Source organism: Pelobates fuscus, chromosome 12, assembly GCF_036172605.1.
Source record: "Pelobates fuscus isolate aPelFus1 chromosome 12, aPelFus1.pri, whole genome shotgun sequence".
Classification (NCBI taxonomy): Eukaryota; Metazoa; Chordata; class Amphibia; order Anura; family Pelobatidae; genus Pelobates; species Pelobates fuscus.
The window spans coordinates 120,366,977-120,390,520 of NC_086328.1; the positions used below are offsets into that span (position 1 = coordinate 120,366,977).

Here is a 23,544-nt window from a genome sequence, read left to right on the forward strand (position 1 = left end):
TGGCGCTATATAAATAATAAAAAATATGTTTTCTCAAAGGGCAGCCCCATATAGAATTTAGTCTCCATTGAATGAGTTTTTTTGCATGTCATGTGATCACAAGTGGAAGAGGTCAATGCTCAAACTCCATTTTCAATTGCATATTGAGTTTAATGACTATAAGCACTTTTAAAGGGAAACCATTTGAATGTAAATTTCACAAATTTTAAGTAAAAATGTAAATTGCATTATAATTTGTGTAAACCTTTTTTTATATGATGCTTTGTGTTTTTTTTAAATGTATATTAAAGATCCATCAATTGACGATACAATTCAGTCCAGTCCTGGCACAGCCTTGGCATAAAATGCACTGGAAGAATAGAAACGGTTTCTTTTCTTCTACATACTATGGGGTCGATTTACTATCATTTGAAAACCCCAATTAAAAAAAACAACTAGCTTTGGCATTGAATATTTTCCACTTGACTTAATATTATTTGAATTTTGACCAGCTGATAGACTTGGATGGTTAGGCTGGTTAAAAATAAATTTTACATTTATTGGTCATAGGCAAAATCGTTTGGATGTGGTCGAAATATATCGTGAATGATCTCCACTTGCAGAGCTTATGAAAATGATTGAAAAGGAATGAAAATGATTGAAAAGGAATGAAATCAGAGGCACTCAGTCCCAAGAGAGAGGTCAATAAAGTGGCATTGATTTCTATATTTAATGTTAAATATAAGGAATAAGTAAACATGATATTAAAAACCCAGGCAAGTGGCAGTTCCTGTATAAGCTCCATGTTCACTAATCTCCTTAAAATCTTTCATATGTCTGAATCTGCAAATCGTTTTTATCTCTCCAAAGTCAAAACAACATTCCAGTATGGTAAATCCATAACTGTGACATTACAAACTGGCTTCAGCCATCATAACAATATACCTTACATTATTCCATCTGTGTTATTTTAACAAATTATCGCATCAATGTTATGCTGCAGCAAGACAAGGGATCAGGTCTAAAGCTGCACTTCCTGATGACATCACAACTGCTTGCATTGACAGCTATAGTCACAGTGTGGCTATAAAATGTTGCAATAGAATTTTAACACACAAGAAACAAATCAGAATTGAGTGTGCAATTGTTTTCCTTGAGTCATTTGTACTGCTCTTTCATCTCAATATATTTCTGTTTTTGCATCTCTCCCCTGCTTTGCGTGTCTCCAAATATTTCTATTTAAAGAAAAAAAAAAAAAAAAAAAGGCAAAGCGTTCCAATTAATTTACAGCTGCGTGGCAAAATGCAAAATGTCAGATTCTCACAGCTGGAGAAAAATCTACGTTGCTTTATTAAAATGCAGCAGCATGCATAGGATTGCTTTGCTAAATACCGTGACATTTTTATTGACCAGACTACAACTGATTGCACAATTGTATGCATTTTAAAACATACATAAGAGAGAAATGCATTTCATATGGTCATGAGGTGCTTTAAGAGTCACAGTTTTTCATTTATGCATTTGATTTTAACAAACCTTTTTAGGGGAAAATTCTTCCTAAGATGCATGTCAATATATACCATCCCTTTTACCACCATTCCTTGTTATGAAGTCAGTTAGGGAAGCATTGCTTTTCCTAGTACATGTTGCATGTTAAAGTCTAAACAGAAGTGGTGCATCAAGGAACAGAATATGGCATGTATACTTAAAGTGGCTCTGTCATCTCTCTCCCCCCCCCCCCCCTTTCCAAAAACATGAGTCTTTCATTAAGATATAATCTTTATGGAATGCTCATAAAGACTGTGTTGGAAATTTACTGAAATTCTAACACAATCAAAAAATATAAGACCGATGTGTAAGTCTGCATTGTCTTATGGTAAATTCTCAAGTTGACTAAGCTTGACTAAAAGCAGAGCTACCGTGGCCAAGCCACATGTTGATATATATGTAGGACAAAAACTTTAAATACTCATCATATAGCCCCGTTGGAACAAGCTCTTACCTTGGCAGATTCTGCGATTTGCTGGATCCCCTTATTGGCTGCCTGCTTTATGATTGGCGTGATAAGGCCACGGTTGGTTGCTACAGCAATGGAAATATCAATGGACTCCAAAGGGCTGGAGCCTTCACCATTCCAAGTAACATTTACATCAGGCATTTGCTAGAAAATAATGAGAAATAGGGGACAATAAACTGTATGTTTTAACTGAAAATCCAAGTACACGTTATCGACTGTAGGTAAAAAAAAACAAAAAAACACAGGAGTTAAAGGGTAATCCAGATGTGGACCCCTTGCTCACTGCAGGGGTATCAGAAATACCTCACTGACAAGGTCCAACAAGGCTGAAACGATCATTCAGGGTAATTGCAGAGAGAGCCGGCCTGCATTATGGATCTGAACTGACCTTGTGGGCAGGATCTGTTTTGATATGTAAATGGCTTAGGTTCTTTCTGTAATAGCACAAGATGAGTTTTACACAAGCTTGAGAACTGAAGGGCAAGCTATTTGAGTTGTTGTCCATTGTCAGTATTCTCTTGTGCCTTGTTTCAAATTTGTTAAAAACAGAGTGGGACCCATAGTCAGGACCAAAGCTTGAAAGGCAGCCCGATTTGAGGCATCATTAATCAAACCGATTAGTAAAGTATAGATCCTTGGAGGACCCCAAAAAAAAAAAATAATAATCAAAGTCACATAGTGCGGAGAAACTCTTAACAAAATAAATACACACCTTTAAGAGATACTATAGGCATTAACACGACTTTAGCATAATGACACAGTTTTAATGTCACTGCTCAATTCAGGAGTTAAATCACTTTTGTTTCTGTTTATGCAGCCCAACCATACCTCCCATGGCTGTGACTCACAAGCCAGCATGAAAATGTTTTTTAAATGTTCAATCAGATCTTAACTTCCTTTAGAGTTTTTTTTTTTTTTTTTTTAATCTCCTTCTGTGTAAATTGAATTTAATCACACAAAGGAGTCTCCTGCAGAATGCCATTAACTGAACTGGAAATAAGAAATTCTAATTTAAACAAAATGAGCAATAAAGAAAGTTTAAACATTTGATCTCTCCTTACAGGAAGTGTTTAGGAAGGCTGTTCAAGTCACGTGCAGGAAGGTGTGACTAGGGCTGTATAAACAAAGTGATTTAATCCTAACTGGCAGAAAATTGAGCAGTGAAACTGCAGGAGCATGTTCTATACACCAAATTTGTTTTAGAGCCCAAAGTGTTTTAAGACACACCACCCTGTGGAAATCCACTCACATATACTAGAGTCTTCCAATGCCGACTCTGGGTGAAAAGGTACAAATGGAGAGGGGAGACCCCACTAAAGATTGCTTCCTCAAAGTTTATCCGATAACACATAAAAGAGAAAGGCAAGCAGAAATTCAATAGATAGCACCACAAAACGTTATTATACAGTATGGTTAAAAACTCTTACTTAATAAAATAGTGAGAACACCTTCAAGACAATCACAAACAACTCTTTAACCCCTTAAGGACTGAGCCAACTGTACAAGTTGTGATCAAAACAAAACGTAAACAAAACCTTGAATTATATCGTTTGTGTGTAAAAACGCAAAAAAATTGATGATTTCATTGTTGTGATATGTTTTATGGTTTTTAAACGCTAATATTTCCTTAATCCCTATGTATATTTAAACAAATGACCATTGGAGGGAATGCCCGCCTGCCAACGTCAAGGCAGACCCCCCCCTAAGCGGGTCCTACACTGACCCTTCACCTTGCTTCCTTGAGCTTCTGGCAAAGATATCTCTAATGAGACAGAGAGGGGTATTTTTATATACACCCCTATATACTTATTAACCCTTAATAGGGAACACATGGGATGGGCGGCAGCATTGTAACAAAGCTGTGTGATACCAAAAGTGAATACAAATACAGAAAGATAAGTCCTGCGCTCACTGTATTTGTAAACACTAATATTTCTGTTCAGCGAAGTCTCCTGAGTAAAACAGTACCCTCCATGTACAGTTTTTATGGTGTTTTAGATAGTTACAGGGTTAAATATAGGGCGTGCAAGCCACATTCTCTGCCGGGTTGTTTTTGGGCAGGTCCCTTAGATTGTAATTAATAAAGTGACTTGATTATGTAAAAATATTATATAAAATATATTTGTAGAATTTAAATATATATACACACACATATACCGTATATACTCGAGTATAAGTCGACCCGAATATAAGTCAAGACCCCTAATTTTACCCCCCAAAACTGGGAAAACGTATTGACTCGAGTAGAAGACTAGGGTGGGAAATGCAGCAGCTACTGGTAAATTTCTAAATAATATTATATCCCAAAAAATTATATTAATTGAATATTTATTCACAGTGTGTGTATATAACGCAGTGTGTGTGTGTGTATGAATGCAGTGTGTGTGTGTGTGTGTGCAGTGTGTGTGTATGAGTATGAATGAATGCAAAGTGTGTGTGTATGTGATGCAGAGCCTTGGTGGGGGGGGGGGGGCATTTTTTTTTTATTTTTTATTATTAGTATTTTAATATACATTTTTTTGTTATATTATTAATATATATATTATTTTTTTTAATATTATTATTTTATTTTATTATTTACATTTGTATTTATTCCCTGGTGGTCCAGTGGATGGGCTGTGTAGGAGGGGGCTGGCAGAGAGCTGTAACTTACCTTCACAGCAGCTCCTGTCAGCTCCCTTCTGTCTCCTGCGTTCCGGTCAGCTCCCACTGTAAGTCTCGCGTCCGCGCTCTGACCCGCGGCTCTCGCAAGATTTACAGTGGAGGAGAAGGGACCTGACCGGAACGCAGGAGAGAGAAGGGAGCTGACAGGAGCTGCTGTGAAGGTAAGTAACAGCTCTCTGCCAGCCCCCAACAGGACCGCCGGGCTTGTAATGAGCCAGACGGTCCTGGTCTGTATTATGGCAATGTTAGTTGCCATAATACAGACAGTGACTCGAGTATAAGTCGAGTTGGGGTTTTTCAGCACAAAAATTGTGCTGAAAAACTCGACTTATACTCGAGTATATACACATATATATATATATATATATATATATATATACACACACACACGGTGTATATATATATATATATATATATATATATATACACATACATACATACACACACACGGTGTATATATATATATATACACACACACACATATACAAACTGTATATATATGTGTGTGTGTGTGTACACACACACACACACACACACACACATATATATATATATAAATATATATACACATACATACAGTTTGTAGGCTTAGCACTCCTGCTTCCCTGTCTCATCGCCCGGTGCTCGACTGCACTGTATATACCGAAAGTGTAGGAGGTAGTCAGCACTCAAGGTCTTTTGAAAAAGTAGAAATTCTTTATGATCCCAAACGGTTATCTAATTTTTTCAACTAAATCAAAACTCCCAGAGTGTCAGGCTAAATCCCATATAAAGGGTATTAATTTTTTATTGTAAAACAACTGTTTTGGTTTGATGGACATTTCTTTTTACAGGTCCTCAGTACAGCAATGGGAACTAAGTTTGCACCCAGCTATGCACATCTTTTTAAGGCATATTGAGAAATGTTTTAAAGTTTTGGTGAGCATCGCTGGGTGTAGACATTTGACAACCTATTTTGGAACTGAATATGAATGAAAGAATAACTGGATACTTTTCCAAATTTCTCAATGGTTTTCTATGGGGAACACATACACACACATATATATATACATAAATATATATATATATATATATATATATATATACACACACACACATATATATATATATATATATACACACACAACAAATTCTGGGGAATTCTCAGAGAAAAAATATATAATATATACACCCTTAAGAGAGCCTATGAGGAAGTAATATTAAAAGAGAAGATATTGAAATCAATATGAACAACAGCAAGAGAGTGTAACATAGGAAATACAATGGAATATCTATCAGTTTTAAACTATTCAGGGAAAAAAAAAAATTATCATCAAGAAGTCCTTGTTCATTTTATTGGAAGATCCGATTATACAGAAACAAGTTCTGAAAAAGCCAATTGTAAGGAGTTTAGGAGTAAGCCAGGAAAGAAATGCAGAATTATGCAGCCTATTACAAGCTACATAAACATTAGTATTTATGTTTTAACTTGTTCATGTAGCATGCAATATGTGGGCCGAACTATGAGATAGTTGCATAAAAGAGTGGGACTAAAATTCCCAAGAAAATAAAGTTTCTGGGGACTGGAAAGGCAGACATTTGTTGAAAAGACTGGGCCAGCAAGACACGAGACACAGTCTCTGCGCCTAAATGTAGATTTTTAAGATTTGTCTTTTTGTTTTTTAATCTCTTTCTCCATTGGCAAATGTTTCTTTACAATTTTTTAACCTCTTTATGTTTTTTTTTTTTTTTTAGATTTTGAAAGGATTACTAGGTCTATTTACAACTGCACATCTAATGGTTTATATGTATTTTGTGGTTCACACTGTGAGAAAGCATTTTTAATATAGTTTTGCATAGTATATTTTGGTGTATTTTTACATTTATATGTACATTTTTTATATGATATACATTATGTTTTATAACTTTGCATATCCTTATGTACCCCTCTTTACTTCCATCAATTATTTTTTCCCATATAGTCAGATGTTTGCTTATGTAATGGATTGATAAAATGTATATACTTGTTGAGAGCCTCTTTGGTTTTTAATTGACTCTATAATCAACACATGGACACACAAAGACTTTTCCCCCAATAAGAATTTGAATGGATTGAATGACAACTAATGAACACAGTGCAAACGCTAGCATAATTTAAAAAGAAAGCAAAATTGGGTCAGAGGAAGCATTTGTGGTTCGGGCATCACAGTGAGGGGGCATATGCAAGATGCATAAGTAGCAGACTGCATTAAGCAAAGACTCTATGGACTTTGTGGAGCTGGTCTCTTTCTTTAAAGGGACACTGTAGCCCTTTCTCTGAACTCTCTCTAAGGTATCAATATCCTTCTGAAGATATGGTCTCCAGTACTGTGTACAGTACTCCAAGTGAGGTCTCACCAGTGTTCTGTACAATGGCATGAGCACTTCCCTCTTTCTACTGCTAATACCTCTCCCTATACAACCCAGCATTCTGCTAGCATTTCTGCTGCTCTATTACATTGTCTGTCTACCTTTAAGTCATCAGAAATAATCACCCCTAAATCCCTTTCCTCAGATGTTGAGGTTAGTACTGTATCAAATAGTCTATACTCTGTCCTTGGGTTTTTACGTTCAAGATACATTATCTTGCGCATTCAATGTCAGTTGCCACAGCGCTGACCATTTTTCCAATTTACCTAAATCTTTTGCAGTTTGGCTTATCCCTCCTGGAACATCAACCCTGTTCTGAAAGACATCACACTATTTTTTAAAGTAAGAGTTTTTAACCTTACTTTATAATAAAGTTTTGTGACGGTATCACCTATTAGCTCCCTACCTGCCTCTCTCGTATTTTTGTTGTGTGATATACATTGAAGAAGTTATCCTAAGTGGGGTCTCCCCTCTCCATTTGTGCCTTTCATCCAGAGCCAGGATGGAAAGGCTCTCGTATATGTGAGTGAATTTCAACGGGGTGGTTTGTCTTAAGCAGTGCATTTATTTTTATCAGGTTCATATGGATACAAGTAATGTTTAAATATTAAGATTTCCTGAATCACTTAAGTACAGCAGTCTTTCGTGGGAAGTTTATTGTGATATATACATGTGTGGTGTTTATGTGCATGCAGTTATACTTTAATTATTTTCAATTACTATTATCGAATTGTTATGTACATAAGCACCTTGCACACCTTTTATTGTTTTTTTTGTTTTGTTTATTGGGATCTGCATTCTCCGCCTTTTGTGATTACTAGATCTACTTTGGTCCTATAACACGCAGGCATTGTACAACAGATCACTGAAAATTTACTTGAAATCAATTAAGAATGTAAAAATTTTTAAGCTCACCAGAAGCTTAATAGCACTGAGCAGGAAAGGGAATGAACTTTGATTCATTAGCTCATATGCAAATCTCAGGGGCATTTAAATAATTATTTGTGATTAACTCTTTGGTATCCAGAAACATCACAATTAGAGGCATAACAAAAATAACATTGCTGACTTAATAAAGAGGCAAGGCAAATCAAAGTATAAATTAAAAACCACATCTAAACCCTAAAAATTTAAGAAATGTTCCGCAGAAGTCAGCACTGTGTGTGGGAGCGTACTTCATTTCCTCCGACACAAATTACGGCATATGGGCAGATCCCTAGCCAGGTCGGCTGTGATACTGTAACAGAAGAGGAATACAATCCTGCTTACACAGAGCCTAATGACTCTAACAAAAGACTAAATGAACTGGAACCCTCTAAAGATTAGGTTTTAGAATATAAAACAAAGGCAGAAGAAATACATTTATTTCCCTTAGACTGTGAAATGCCCTATGTCAGAAAAATTACATTCTCCTATCAACTACACATAGCGAGAGAAACAGCCATATTTCACAGGCATGCACATCCAAAGACACATATACAGACATTCACTGAACATTTTAAACACAAGCCTAACAAGCCTATTTTAAAGATAGTTTAAAAGGAACTACAACTTGTGATCTTATCATGATAATGTGTATATGTAACACAAACCACATGTTTAGATTATACAGTTCTAGGAGTGACATATGGTGCAAGTGGTTGTTGCTGTTAGTTACACAAAATGTTTTAGAAAAATAAATAATTTAGCAGTTGGGACATTTTTTGTTATGATGCTATTCTTGCACATACATTCACTGCATTTGGACTTTAAATGGGCACTCTTATCACATAAAAAGAACACTCAATGAAGTGGTCTAGTTGTCCTGTGCCCCCAATTCTAACCCTGCAACTGAAAACATGATTTTTTTTTTTAAAGCTGGGTTAACCTGGTTCCGTAAAGTAGAGTAAACGCTGCTATTTTAATCAGAGGGTGTAAAAGAAAGATTTTGATGGGTGTAGCACGGCATTTTGCCACGCATGCACACTAGCCCCTAATATATAGGAAAACATTGGATTGGCTGACATTATCAACATTGATGATCTCAACTAAAGAGGCCAAGCTTCCCCAAGGAAGGAGAGACCAGCACGGCCAGGGATGAAAGGCAAGTAAATCACCTTTTTAAACCCTAGCAGCGCTGGCTCAGTCACTCAGTCACCTAAACGACTAAGGCACTGTAGTGTTAGGATAACATTTGTATTCCGAACACTATAGCGCTCCTTTTAACTATTACACTTTATTACAGTTAAGGTGAAAGGAATGGGTGTTGAACCATTTTAGAGTGGTGTGACAAAAAGTTCCCAGCACATATACTGTAAGCTCTGTGTGCTCGTTTGAGCAGGGTCCTCAACTACCTATTGTTCCGGTTACATTTTGTTATTGTCTCATTTGGTAAAGGGGGGGGGGGAGGGGGGAGAGAGAATGGGGATTCGCGTGAAGGGTTACAGGGAGTTTAATAGGATAGCACAAAATATTTATGATGACAAGAGTACCAAGCCCATAAACACAGAAATATTAGTAAAACTATACAAGGCAGGTACACGTCTGAAATATATATATATATATATATATATATATATATATATATATATAAATATATAAAGAAAAATAAGAAAGGGAGGTTTCACTAGCGCACTATCCGTTCAAGCCCATTCAGCCTTGCACAGTAATGATAGGGTCCGGCCATTTCTGGAGGGTTTAACCCAGTGCTTGCTGTTTGTCATTACTGTCCTACATTGATTGGCTGCGGAACGGTTGGACTTTGATTACCAGGACTGCCAAGGTATTTGTGACTGCTGCCACTGCAATTTTTTGGGAGTTTTTTTTCACTGTATGTCTATTGAATAAATGTATAAAAATATATGAGCATTGAACTGAAATTTAGCAAAAATCGCTGGACTTTGTAATGTATCTCTAAGATATTTGTGACACTGCTTGGAAACAATGGATTAATATTAAGGGGACACTCTCTGCTTCCTAATCCAACCACTAGTGGCTTCCTATCACACAGCCACTAGAGGGGCTTCCTGGACAATCTGCATGGAGATGAGGAAATGCTCCCCATACAGATGTATTGAATAAATGCACTCTATCAAAGAATGCTAATTCGGCTATTGCCACACATGCACACAAGTCCCTCCACTGCTTCCTTATGGGCAGGATCTCAGCCAGGAGAGCCATGGATGCATGGGCACTTCGGTAGTAGAACTCTTCATTTCATTTCACTTTCCATTTTGGGGGGGAGGGGGGAGAGAGGGGAATCTAACTTTTGTAGGAGTTCGCTAGACTATAGTACAAGTAACAGCACAACAAGAGCTCAGTAGATAAGCTAGTGCTATTCAATCCCCTGCACACATTACAGCACATTTTGTGGTAGGAATATCATATCTTCCATGCCATACTTTCCAAGTTCTACCACGAAGATCAAGGGATGGGTTAACAGTCACGCAATGTTTCACTGAAACCCAATGCAATCTAATAGCTCGGCTACTGCCGAGGTGTCACAGCCCGTCCTGTCAGACATCCAGAAAGTCAGCTGGAACGTGCACTGGCAAATTCCACCGAAGGTAGATCATGTTGTGTGCACCTGCTGTAACCCTATCTATCAGAGGGGACTCATGCCAAGTGACATTGTTGGCTGGGTTGTTGAGGGAGGGGGTCATTGATACATTCTAGCAACACTGCCATACACGCAGCAGAAAGTCTATCTATTTCAGCACTTCACAACTACACTCAACCTTACTCTATCCTGGAAAGACCACAAAAAGAACACTATGAAAAAATAGGAAAAAGAGGCACATTGAAAGGGTCCCAAACTTGCTGCCAGGCCTAAACACAATACTTACTGCAAGGATAATGTAAGCAGTATTTTGGCTTTGATTCATGTTTTGCCCACTGTGCAAGTGTGGATGTATGAAAGGGGGTGTGTAGAGTGTGGAATGTGTAAGTTACACAGGGGGCTGTGAGAAGAGGGATGCGGTGTCTATTAGGAAACACACAGTTAATTTGTGTAGGGCCAGTGTGTGTGGACTCATAAGAGTTAATGTGTGAGGAACGGATAGTATTATTAAATGCATAGTTAATTTCCAATCAATGACCCAAATGGCTGCAATGGAAAAAAAATATCCAAGCAAGCAATGCTTGCAGTTTGGCTATTTTGGTTTTAAAGGAACACTATGCCGTTACGTATACAAACCTCTACGGATAAGTGTCCTTGTCCTTATTTCTTTAGGCCCAACTATCCCCTTGGTGAAAAAAAGGGTTAAATATCAAAACAACTTATTGAAGCAGCTTTGGTGTACAGATCGTTCCTCTGCAGTCTCATTGCTTTATTCTCTGTCAGTTAAGAGTTGAATCACTTTTGTTTCGGTTTATAGAGCCCTATCCACACCTCCACTGTCTGTGATTGATACAGCCTGTCTGAAAGAAAATTGTTTTATTTTGAATCTGACAGTAACTTACTTTAGAAGTTTTTATCTGCTCTTTCTTTGTGAATTGAACTTTATTTACATACAGGAGGCTTCTGAAGGGTCTAGGATGCTATTAACAGAGCAGGAGATAAGACATTCTAGAATAAACAGACTGTGCAATACAGGAAGTATTTAAGAAGGTTTAAAAGTTGCAAGCAAGGAGGTGTGGCTAGGGCAAAAACAAAGTTATTAGACTCATAAATGACAGAGAATTGAGCAGTGAGACTACAGGGACATTATAAATATGCCAAAACTTCTACATTCAGCTAAAGTTGTTTTGGTGACTCTAGTGTCCCTAAACTCTGTTAGGGAGCAGGAAGATCTCTAGTGGCTGTCACTATGACATCCACTAGAGGTGGACTTAACACTGAGACTGAAGTCCAATGAGATGAAGTGGTCCTAGTGCCTGTAGTGACCCTTTGAACTGGAAATTCACTTGAATTCTTGACAACGTTCACTTTAGTAGATACCTCTGTATAGGTTTCATTCAGAAACAAACACATTAAGAAGGAAGGTACTTACTTTCAGTGTCATGGCAGTGGCTTTGATGATAAAGTCATTCACTGAAACTTTAATATTCTCTATGGAGGGAAACAAAACAACAACATTTTAGGTCAATGATTGATAGATAATAATAAAAAGTAAAAATAAATAAAAACTAATAATTAAAAAAAAAAACATAAATCCACAAAACCAAGAAAATAGGGCAAGAATCACAGAACTAGAGTATTTTTCACTGGCCAAAATGAAACATCTATTCAGTGGCTCATCTGTACAAACCTGGAAAGAATTCCACAAAACATTTTCCCTTTAAGTGAATGATAAACAACAAACGCTACACATAACCAAGTGTGCATGGGCCTTTATGGGCCATTGTACATGTTTATTTGGTATTAACACGCTAGAATTCATATCTTTGGAGACTATGAAGAGAATCATTAGCTCAGAACATCCAACAATAAAAATGAAGAATACGTTTATACATTCATTATAACAAAGTAGACTTTAAAATTAACCCTTATTTTTTACAAAATTTCTGATTTTTGATGTGCAATAATAGAAAAATTCCAAATAAAATGGGCAGCAGTAAATCTGCCTTATTTCAAAAATATTTTTATTAAAAAACCTTGCAAAGGCACACTCCTCAGTACTGGAGTCCTGTCCCTATGGCTAGTCATACAATGGTAACCCATATGTGTTTTAACTACATTTCCCATGACGCCCAGTTAACCTAACAATATAAGAAAAGTAGTTTACATATCCAGGGTTAGTCATGATTAGCTACTAATTCCGGGTAATTTGTTAAAGAAGGTTTCAGAAGCACAACAGGAGGTTGGCAGAGCATCAAATTAATTTTAGTTCCACAATGGGCTGACATTGGCACATTCCATGTAACAAAAAAAGCGAAGTAATTCACAACATCATGTACAAGCATGGTACAGAAATGCGTTCAATTCTTGAGAAAAATGTCACAATGCTAAAAGCAGAAGGCCACATTGGATGCTTCATGTGGGTATAAATAGCAGAAAAGTGGACTTCACAATCAAGACTTATTAATGTATTCAGCTCACATGTATTAGAGAAATGGAGAGTGCAAGATTTATTGACCAACATTCTTATGCCTTCGAGAATAAGCAATGCAGAATTGCGGAGCAGGGGTAGGTAATATGGGAAGTAAGCTTTAGAACTGTAGTGATGGTTAGAGAGGTCTCCTAAAATCATTAGCATATTGATCTAGTAATTGATAACCATACACTTGACATATTATACCACACACATATCGTACAATTAAGTTATACAAAGCTACAGGTGAGAGATTAGCTTTTGGTATGGGTCCGGGTGAAAGGTTAGATTCAAGGCATGCTGATTAAGCAATAGGGTTAGGGAGTGTTCTAGGAACTAGGTTTACTCTACAAGGGTCTCCTCATATCGACCCTGTGTGCTCCAAGCAGGTTTTACCAGCCAAAAGAGCTACTGCAACACGGAGAAGCACACAAGAAGTGCATACAAGAGATGGATTCATTAATGTTTCCAATATCTCCTGATTGGCAGGGGCGAGGTGTGAGAACACTTCAAGCAAGATATACCATGGCACACCAATGATTGTTTTATATGTTTTAATGTGAAACAGCAATGTCCCTCCTTACCAAAGAATACAAAATAGATAATAATAAAAAAAAAAAAGCAAAAAAACAAACAAACATAAAAGCGATTTCAGCGTTTAGCTTAGTGCGTAAGTGTTAAACAATGCTGATTTTCTAATTTGCCTTCCCATTCTTTAGAATTCAAGCTAAGGAAGTGCGGAAATCATGGGAAGGTTAAAGAGGCAAGATTGCTGCTGGAGAGTGAATGAGAAGCCTTTGACCCTACGGGGCAGCATACAGGGGAAGGTAGCGACCTCCTGGTGAACTTATACCAAAGCAGCAATAATGAACAGAATTTATAGGAGAGAGTTCATCAGAGCATTGCAAACTAGCCTTAAGTGGGGTTTAATCCTCTATTTGGACAGCTAGAACTGGTTAACCTTTGCTCTCACAAATGTAAAAAAGTAAAAAATAGCATTGCTAAAGGTTTACTAGTTTGAACCAAATTTGAAGGAATGCAAACAAACTAAAAACTGTAAGAAAAAAAAGTTTGAAAACAAGCATGTCAAACGTGCGGCCCACAATGAATATATATGCGGCCCGCCTGCCCTGGGGACGCTTTGTGCTCTTGTTTACCCTCCGAAGGCCACAAGAGGCGGAGTGGCTGTCTGTCTGTCTGCAGAGCCAGCCACTCCCCCTTCCCTCCTGCTCGCAGCGCCAGCCACTCCCCCTTCCCTCCTGCTCGCAGAGCCAGCCACTCCCCCTTCCCTCCTGCTCGCAGAGCCAGCCACTCCCCCTTCCCTCCTGCTCGCAGATCCAGCCACTCCCCCTTCCCTCCTGCTCGCAGAGCCAGCCACTCCCCCTTCCCTCCTGCTCGCAGAGCCAGCCACTCCCCCTTGCTCGCAGAGCCAGCCACCCCCCCTTGCTCGCAGAGCCAGCCACTCCCCCTTCCCTCCTGCTCGCAGTGCCAGCCACTCCCCCTTCCCTCCTGCTCGCAGTGCCAGCCACTCCCCCTTCCCTCCTGCTCGCAGTGCCAGCCACTCCCCCTTCCCTCCTGCTCGCAGTGCCAGAGGAGCGTCTGGCCTGCTTGAGCAGTGCTGGAATTGGAGGACGGGCGGCTCATCTTAAGGTATGGGAAGAGGGGCTTGGGAGACCTACCTGTGTAGGGTGTTAAGTTAGGAAGGGAGGCTGTGTAATAATTTGAGGGAGGGGGCAGTATACTAAATTGAGGGATAAAGGAAGGAAGCAGTGTATTAAATTGAGGGAAGGAGGGGGCAGTGTATTAATTTTGGGAAGGGAGGGGGCCAGTTTCTAAATTTGGGGAGGCATCAGGCAGTGTGTTAGAGTGGAGATGGGGGGGGGGGGGAGCAGTGTATTAGAGTGGTGTGAGGGGGGCAGTATGTTAAATTGGGGGAGGGCAGTGTATTAAAATAGGGAAGGGATGGGTGCGGTGTATTAAACTGGGGGGAGTGAAGGCAATGTATTAAATTAGAGTGGGGGAAGTTTATTCAATTAGAATGGGGGAAGGGGGCAGTGTATTAATTTGAGGGAGGGAGGGGGCAGTATACTAAATTGAGGGAGAAAGGAAGGGGGCAGTGTATTAATTTGAGGGAGGGAGGGGGCAGTATACTAAATTGAGGGAGAAAGGAAGGAAGCAGTGGATTAAATTGAGGGAAGAAGGGGGCAGTGTATTAATTTTGGGAAGGGAGGGGGCCAGTTTCTAAATTTGGGGAGGCATCAGGCAGTGTGAGAGTGGAGATGGGGGGGGGGGAGCAGTGTATTAGAGTGGTGTGAGGGGGGCAGTATGTTAAATTGGGGGAGGGCAGTGTATTAAAATAGGGAAGGGATGGGTGCGGTGTATTAAATTGGGGGGAGTGAGGGCAATGTATTAAATTAGAGTGGGGGAAGTTTATTCAATTAGAATGGGGGAAGGGGGCAGTGTATTAATTTGAGGGAGGGAGGGGGCAGTATACTAAATTGAGGGAGAAAGGAAGGGGGCAGTGTATTAATTTGAGGGAGGGAGGGGGCAGTATACTAAATTGAGGGAGAAAGGAAGGAAGCAGTGGATTAAATTGAGGGAAGGAGGGGGCAGTGTATTAATTTTGGGAAGGGAGGGGGCCAGTTTCTAAATTTGGGGAGGCATCAGGCAGTGTTTTAGAGTGGAGATGGGGGGGAGGGGGAGCAGTGTATTACAGTGGTGTGAGGGGGGCATCAGGCAGTGTTTTAGAGTGGAGATGGGGGGGAGGGGGAGCAGTGTATTAGAGTGGTGTGAGGGGGGCAGTATGTTAAATTGGGGGAGGGCAGTGTATTAAAATAAGGAAGGGATGGGTGCGGTGTATTAAACTGGGGGGGAGTGAGGGCAATGTATTAAATTAGAGTGGGGGAAGTTTATTCAATTAGAATGGGGGGAGGGGGCAGTGTATTAGATTTGATCTGAATGGAGGCGCTGTATGCTCCCAATGGAGATGCTGATTGGCCACGCAGATTTTTGCCATATCTATGGGAAAGCATTGGATTGGCCGAGATCATTAAGTTTGATAATCTCAGCCAAAGTAAAGAACACACTCATAGGAGTTCAAAAGCAACAAGATTACATAATTCATTTTTTTACAGCTGTGCAACAGCATACATTCACCATTTCAGTCCCATTACTAAACTTTTCTTAATATGTCAAGGTAGTTGGACTGAAACGTTATATGCCAATGCACGTCTCCTTGAAATAAACCCGCTCTGTTATTTACTTTGAAGCCCTACAAACATGAGGACATCCAGTGTCAGTTAGGCAACTTTTTTTATACTGTACTTTTCAAAGTAAAAATTTAAATTGAAGTTTTTGTTTATTTGGCCCGTGTTAGCCTGAGTTTGACATGCTTGATTTAAAACATTGTCTCTTCCTATCAGGCTGTTCAATGTTTGTAACATCACCTTCTAAACGACAATGCTCACTCTATACCTTGTAACAAATGTTATGGTCTGTCTTCTAAGAGTTCCTTTAAATGTTATCGCTCATTATAAATCAGAATATAATATGTAATAAAGTAAATTGTTCTGCGGACTGTATTTCTCCAGTTTTACATTTTGTTTGGGATACATTATATCCTTTTAGACTAGAAGCTCATTGGCTGACCTGCATAGGGCTGAATTTAAGTGCTTGGAATCTCGGTTTCTGGTTACTGATACTTTAGGTTAAAAAGCTGTGTTTCAAACAGTACTCTGTTGGAAAGGCTGCCTACAGGAGGAAGTCTGAATCATGCCTGTGTGCTTATTGGCAAGTGTTTTGGTTTTTTGACAATCTTTATTTTATTTTTCAAGAGTGTTAATAACAAATAGTCAAGAAATACAAAAAGCAATGAAACAGACCTATACGTTTATATCGCCAGATTGAGTGATCAGTGCTTGTTGCAGTTATCCTCAGTTGAATCTATATGGTTACTCTCAAATTCACTCTAGTAGTTATCCCTAGTAGGGATAACCTAGTCACTATCCTTATGCACGTTGATCAGTTCAGCAATGTTTGTCAGTGAAATAGAGTTGTGGCAGAAAAGAAGATAAAAGTAAAATAGGAAAAAAAAAAAAAAAAAGAACCCAGCCTCCAAGTGTACGCCTCGCCTATCTCCACCCCACTAGATGATCTCATGGTCACCGGTCATTAAATTCCCATCTCCTCAGCCCTTCTCAGGAGCATCTCATGATGAGACATATATGCATTCAAGGGGTACCACTGCATGTTTTGCTGCTGTTCCCCTAAACGATGTCATCAGGGATTTGGCTGCTCTAATTTCCTCAACGCTATCACACCAGAATTTTTTAGAAGGTGCATCCAAACTCTTCCAGAGGCAGCACCTTAGCAGAGTTCTGGAGGTGCCTCACTATTGAACGTTTAGATTTGGATATTGGTAATGGTGTGGCATGTAAAGAGAGAGAGAGGGCTCTTCAAATATCTCTGTGAGTGTGTTCTTAACCATCTACCAATATGGTTGTATTATTGGGCAGTCCCACCAAATATGTCTAATTAAGCCCACCCCCTCCCACATCTCCAACATTCCAATGAGATTGAAGGGAATACCTTGTGCAAATATTCAGGTGTGCGATACCATTGTGTGAACAGTTTATAGTTAAGTTCTTGATACCTTGAGCTAATAGAGTTCTTATGCTGTTGGATCAGGGGCTTACTCCATTGAGCCTCTGTAACATTTGTGCCTAATATGTGCCTAATTTGTGCCTAATACATTCCCATTTAAACCTAGTATGCTCCCCCACCCCTTCTAACAAGAAGAATTGATACAAGCTCAATTTGGCTCTCCTAATCTTGGCACCTTCCACGCACAGGCCCTCAAACCATGTCAGGTGCTATGTAGTGCCTCTTAGTTGGGGATGTTGGGATAAAAGCTATGAATTTGTAGGTATCTGAATCTGTTCACTGTGATGGTCTTCTTTCCCTCCATTAAGGCACGCAAGCTCTTTATTTTACATTCGCCTAGGCCCTGCTGGATTAGGACAACAGTTCCCCACTCAGGAATTGGGCGTCCCTGGCCAATAGCCGGCCTGCTAGGTGTTTAGATTACAGTCTAGAGGTGCTCCCTGGGTGCACTGATGTTCAACGTCTCCACGCCCTGCATTGAGATGCTGAATTTTCCCCATTCTGATTATGTCAGCCAAGGAGGCGGATTGGGGTGGAGTCAGAGTTGTCTAGTTCTATGGGGGGGGGGGGGGAGAGCATGTTTTTAATATCATAGGGTCAGGAATATACGTTTGTGTTCCTGACCCTATAATGTTCCTTTAAGGCAAATAAAGACCTTCTGACATCATCTCATCCAGAACTGTAAACAGAAAACAACATAGCAACCATTGCAGCTGCTACAGTTTAGGCTACACAGGAAGTCACCCACCTCCTATTACAAATAATTTAGCCCCCAATTTAAAGAGCTTAAGGAATTAATCTGAACTACCACCATATACGTCTAAACAGCACATCTAAAATGATACAGCTGGAACATTGCTAACATCCACAGAATTCAAATCGGAACTTACAGACACAACAGACTCCAGATTCTACCCTACAAGACAGAAGCGAAGATTTAGATACAATAGGCTGAGCTATCTATGGTTTCTATGGATCGCAGAGACAGGAGTATAAGAAATTCACGCACAGATCATCCCCAAAGATATCCTATGTATGGAACAAATGAATGCTGGTGTATAGTCTGCAGAGACTGAAATAAGGGTTTTAACTCTTCAACCTTTCACCTCTCAATAAATATATCTCTAAATCACAACAGCACTGGCAGATATTTTTTTCTGGATCTCTCTGAGAAAACAAAACATCAGCTTTTAAAAGAGGGAACACTAAAGTTTGTTTTTTTTTCTCCTTCTTAAAGAACCGAGCAGATAATTTATGCATGTCGTTAGAGTTTATATAGTCCTTTCTGCTACTTTTCACATGTGAAAGAACTAGAGGGTTTACCAATGTTTGGGGCCCAGACGTTACCCTCATATGCATGAACATGTTTCAATGAGACATTGTGCAACTTTATGATAAACAACTACATTTTTATTATGCAATGGATAGAACGCCCAGATACCAATAATGCACAAAGAGCATATTCTGGTCTGATAAATACAGGCAAGAACATCCTGAAAAGGTAAATAAATATATATATATATATATATATATATATATATATAAAATAAACTACCCATTTATTTAAGGGAATAAATAGATATTACTCCTTCATTATATGGGTGGAATGACTTCCATCATAGTTGTCATATTTATCTAAAATTATACCTTACCATGCCAGCAGGCTCTGACCCGTAAATCTGGCTTCAAACTGAACTCTGACGCCAAGATTTTTCCTCTCGGAATATAGATGGTGCGTCAGCAGATAAACCCTCCATTAGCAGAGACCAGAGCATGCAGGAAAACACACAGGATTACAGACACCACAAAATAAATAAATAAAAAATACACACAAAAAAAACCTCTAACCTATTTTTCTTAATCTGATGGATTTTCGCTGAATACATCTGAACAGTCATAATAATGCTTCCAGTTCTAAAAACCTAATTTTAAGAAGATCCACACGGCAAGTTTTTTTCGACTCTCCTACCTATAAAACGAATCTGCAGCACAAAGGAACTCGATTAAGGCACAGTCCCAAATGGACCACCGTGGCTAAGCAGAAGATAATACAAAATCCTGGCTTGTGTTGCCCTGTATTAGTGTACCATGCTATAACTTAAAGGCGTTAAAAAGGGCACACCACACACATAGTGCACTTCAGTTTGCATCTGCAGATTGTCACATTTCTAAAGTGCCAATTTCAATAGAAATCAGTACCTTTATAACTTAGGGCCGAAGAGTTCTGTTAGTTCCACAGAGCGAATGGAAGTGACAGGCGTGCTGTGCTGCGTGTGGCTGCATTCCTCACCTTGGAAGCATTGGAAAGGCACGATAGTATGCACACATGTAATCGAGACTCCAACACAGAGGCTTCTCCGCAAGGAACCTCTGGTTGGAGTATTCCCCAGCACAGACTGAACGTCGGGCTTAGGGTAAAAAAAAAAAGCAGGGATTGCAAAGAGTGCAGACAGGAGACCTGCAGCTTTTGTAAGCTGTTTTATTTATACTTCTAAAAGGAAACAGAAATAAATAAACGCACTTTTTTGTGTAGGATGTGTCTTGTGCTATATATATATAAATGTTCCTGTATCTATAAACAAATGCATGCATGTTCTCATTGCAGGAATATCTACTAAACTGTTAAAAAAAAAATAAAAAAAATCATAGGAGTGTTCCAATAAAATATATCAGGGTCACATTTTCTATAAAAGACGAGTATACAACAGGAGATTTTCCTTGGATCTAGAGACAAAACGGATTTAGAAAACATTCAAATAAAAAGGGGTGTTAATACAATGAACAGCCTCAGTGCGAGGTAGTAGGAGGTAGCACAGTGTCAACAAGGATAGACACAGCCTCACAGTGTGGTTTCTCCAGAGGTCAATTGGTTCTCATAATCTGTAAAGTAATTTTAAGATAATGGTGATTACTGAAAATTAATAATATAAAACATGTGGCATTTTATATGCACTGCAGTGCCCTCGGCATTTGAGAACAGTCTCACTATGTTGTGATATTCAGCATGGCACAGAGCTGCTATTATGAGTCCTTGGGCATGGCCTGACCTGTATCCAGGCTTCGTGTGACCCCCCATATAGAGCCTGCTCACTGACCTTTGGCCAACTCTTTCCTGAGTCTGAGCACCGCTCCGAGGTCACAGTCTGTGCTGGCATAGGAATGAGGGATGGTGGATTTAGATTCTGTTAGTCTCTTGGCGATGACCTTTCGAATGTTGCTGGTTGGTATTTCAGAAAATGTCCCCTGGGAAGACATTTCAAAGTACAGCTTGTAATAAATGCACAAACACACACACGTTTAAATGTGAATAGCACGTCACACAATTTACGCCCGACACCTCGGTGGGAGTAGTTGCCATCTTTCAACGGCTGGTTTCTAGGCTTGCAAAGTGAGAAGTTTGCAGCATATTACACAACACGACACAATGTCAGCTAGCAGCTTGGAAAATGTGGCACATTGACTCAATTCAACAAATATGGCAGTGGTTTACGGCGCTGATAAATAAAGGGATTTAAGGTGGTCACGGATCAGAAATTACATGCAAAAAATGAAATAAAACTACTGAGTAAAATTACTGATGTAATGTATTTATAGAAGAGGGAAAAAAAATGAAACATTTGGTGGCAAGGGATATACAGTGTATATTGTCAGGGTGTGCCAAAAACACCATATAGCCGCACTGTACTTCCCACTCTGAATGCATTTAAATAATTAAAATGTTTAATATCTTATGGCACAGAAGCATTTATTCTGAATAGAGTTCTGCAAGAGTGATTATAGCTACAAATATCAAAAAAGCTAAAAATCTGCCCTTAACCCCTTAAGGACCAAACTTCTGGAATAAAAGGGAATAATGACATGTCACACATGTCATGTGTCCTTAAGGGGTTAAAGAAAAACTACAGTGCCAGGAAAACAACTCACTACAGCTCCCAGTATTATGCCCCCCACCCTGCCCCCCCCCTTCCCCCCCGACCCTTCACACACCCGGCCTCAGTTTCTCCTCCCCACCCCCAACATCAGCCAGTGAGGGAGACCCAATGCGCATGCAGGGCAACGGCTGTGCTCGCATTACTATTTCCCCCCAGAGAAGGGCATGTATAATGCTATCCTACGTGGTTTGACATGCATAGTGTGAGGATGTCCAGTTTCAGTTAGATGAAACGACCCAAAGTCCGTCTACTGGATGTCTGGTAGACAGCCACTAGAGGTGAAGTTAACCCCAGTTTATTAAAAATTGCAATAATTACCTTTGCATGAATAAGGGAACTGGGACACTGCACCCAAACCACTTCAATGAGCTGAAGTGGTCTGGGTGACTAGAGTGTCCCTTTAAATGGCCTCATCATAAAGTGGTAATATTGATTTCATCATGCAACTCCTGGTGTATTACGGTGATCTCCATGAAGAGCTAAAGCAGAGTTAGATCTCCTGTAGGGTTATCCATGAACAGCAGATCTGGAGCAAATTCGAAACGTGAACATTTGGCAAACCAATGGCATGTTTCTGGTTATTTCTCTTTTAGGATTTTGCCCGAGAATTGCTTTTGACCCCTATAAATTTATCAAGAATAGAGAAACTGTTCATGTAAGGTCCATACCGCAGCATTGGGTTTCCCAGGAATGGACACGGGTGGGATGGATGGCCGCTGACTTCCAATTGACGGAACTGCTGCTTGAGGTGTGGGTGGGATTTTCTCTGGCTTTGAAATTGGAGTAATCTGCACCGGAGTGTGTGCAATTTCCTTCTTCTCTGCCAGGACTCTGAGGACGTCCCTAAAAGCAAACAAAAGCAGTGACCACTGTGCATAACAGGAATATTTTCAATACATCATATCAACAACATAGCTGTATCTTAAATGGATATCGTAGAGTCAGGACAAGAGAACCAGGAGATATTTTAGATGGTAGCACTAATGCAGTAATATTCATAATGATGGGTATGTTTGTTTTCAATCCGAAAATAAACCTCATATTGTAAATTGGTGTATAGCATAATTGTTCACCAACATATGGTGTTCAATTAAGGCTACATTAAATCGAAAATATGGAACTGTAATGGAAGCCGGTGAGGTCCAAACATCTTTAAAAACACTGTCTCTAAGACAGCCTTCCTGCACCGGATCTGTCTAGTTTCTTTTGTTTTAGAACATTGACATTGAGAGCAGTGAAAGTAAAAACGTAATACTGATTCTGGAGTCACATTGTTAAAAAGCTACATTATATCAAAGACTTGGTAATAAAGGCACCAATACAGTACACTGTCAAACACAAGTTTCAAGCCAGTTGGGAATAAAACTTTAAATTCTCCATTCAGTACAAAGGAGTGTAAGAAATGATGTGGATATGGGTGTGGGAGATTGAGGGACCACTGGGGAATAGAACAAGACATGCAGTATATGGTTTTCAAAAGCATTTAAACAGGAAGCATGGCATGTCCTCATGTGGGTGTTCAGTAGAATCTTACAGAATTAGATATATACGACAGTTAAAAATAACCGACTGTAACGGACATCCCAAAAATAGAAACAGCAGTGTAGCAGACTCAATGCCTGACATCTGACAACTTAAATTACATTTATACATCTCTTAATTGCTTCTCATATCTGTACCAATGAGAAATGTGGTCTGAATTATCTGCCATAGGCAGGTCATACATGTGTAATTACACTGGGATATGCTGGAAACCGAACTGTGGAGGAGTTGTGAAGAGCAAGGTAACGCAACATACGATGTATTAAATTATCTTGAGCCACTTGAGTGTGGTTCAATGCCCCATGATTATGCCATTGCCAGTCTTCCATGTGTATTTATTCTCTGTCCC

General features: G+C 39.4%; 1 protein-coding gene across 1 annotated transcript in view; it reads right to left on the bottom strand.

The window, feature by feature from the left end:
- Positions 1-23,544, bottom strand: part of PDHX (pyruvate dehydrogenase complex component X) — a 98,040-nt gene that overhangs the window by 11,881 nt on the left and 62,615 nt on the right. The window contains exons 6-9 of the mRNA XM_063437893.1: positions 22,322-22,496; positions 20,817-20,964; positions 12,019-12,077; positions 1,982-2,140 (exon numbers count right to left, since the gene is read on the bottom strand). Of these exons, the coding sequence (XP_063293963.1) occupies positions 1,982-2,140; positions 12,019-12,077; positions 20,817-20,964; positions 22,322-22,496 (541 nt within the window). The remainder of the gene's footprint in view (positions 1-1,981; positions 2,141-12,018; positions 12,078-20,816; positions 20,965-22,321; positions 22,497-23,544) is intronic.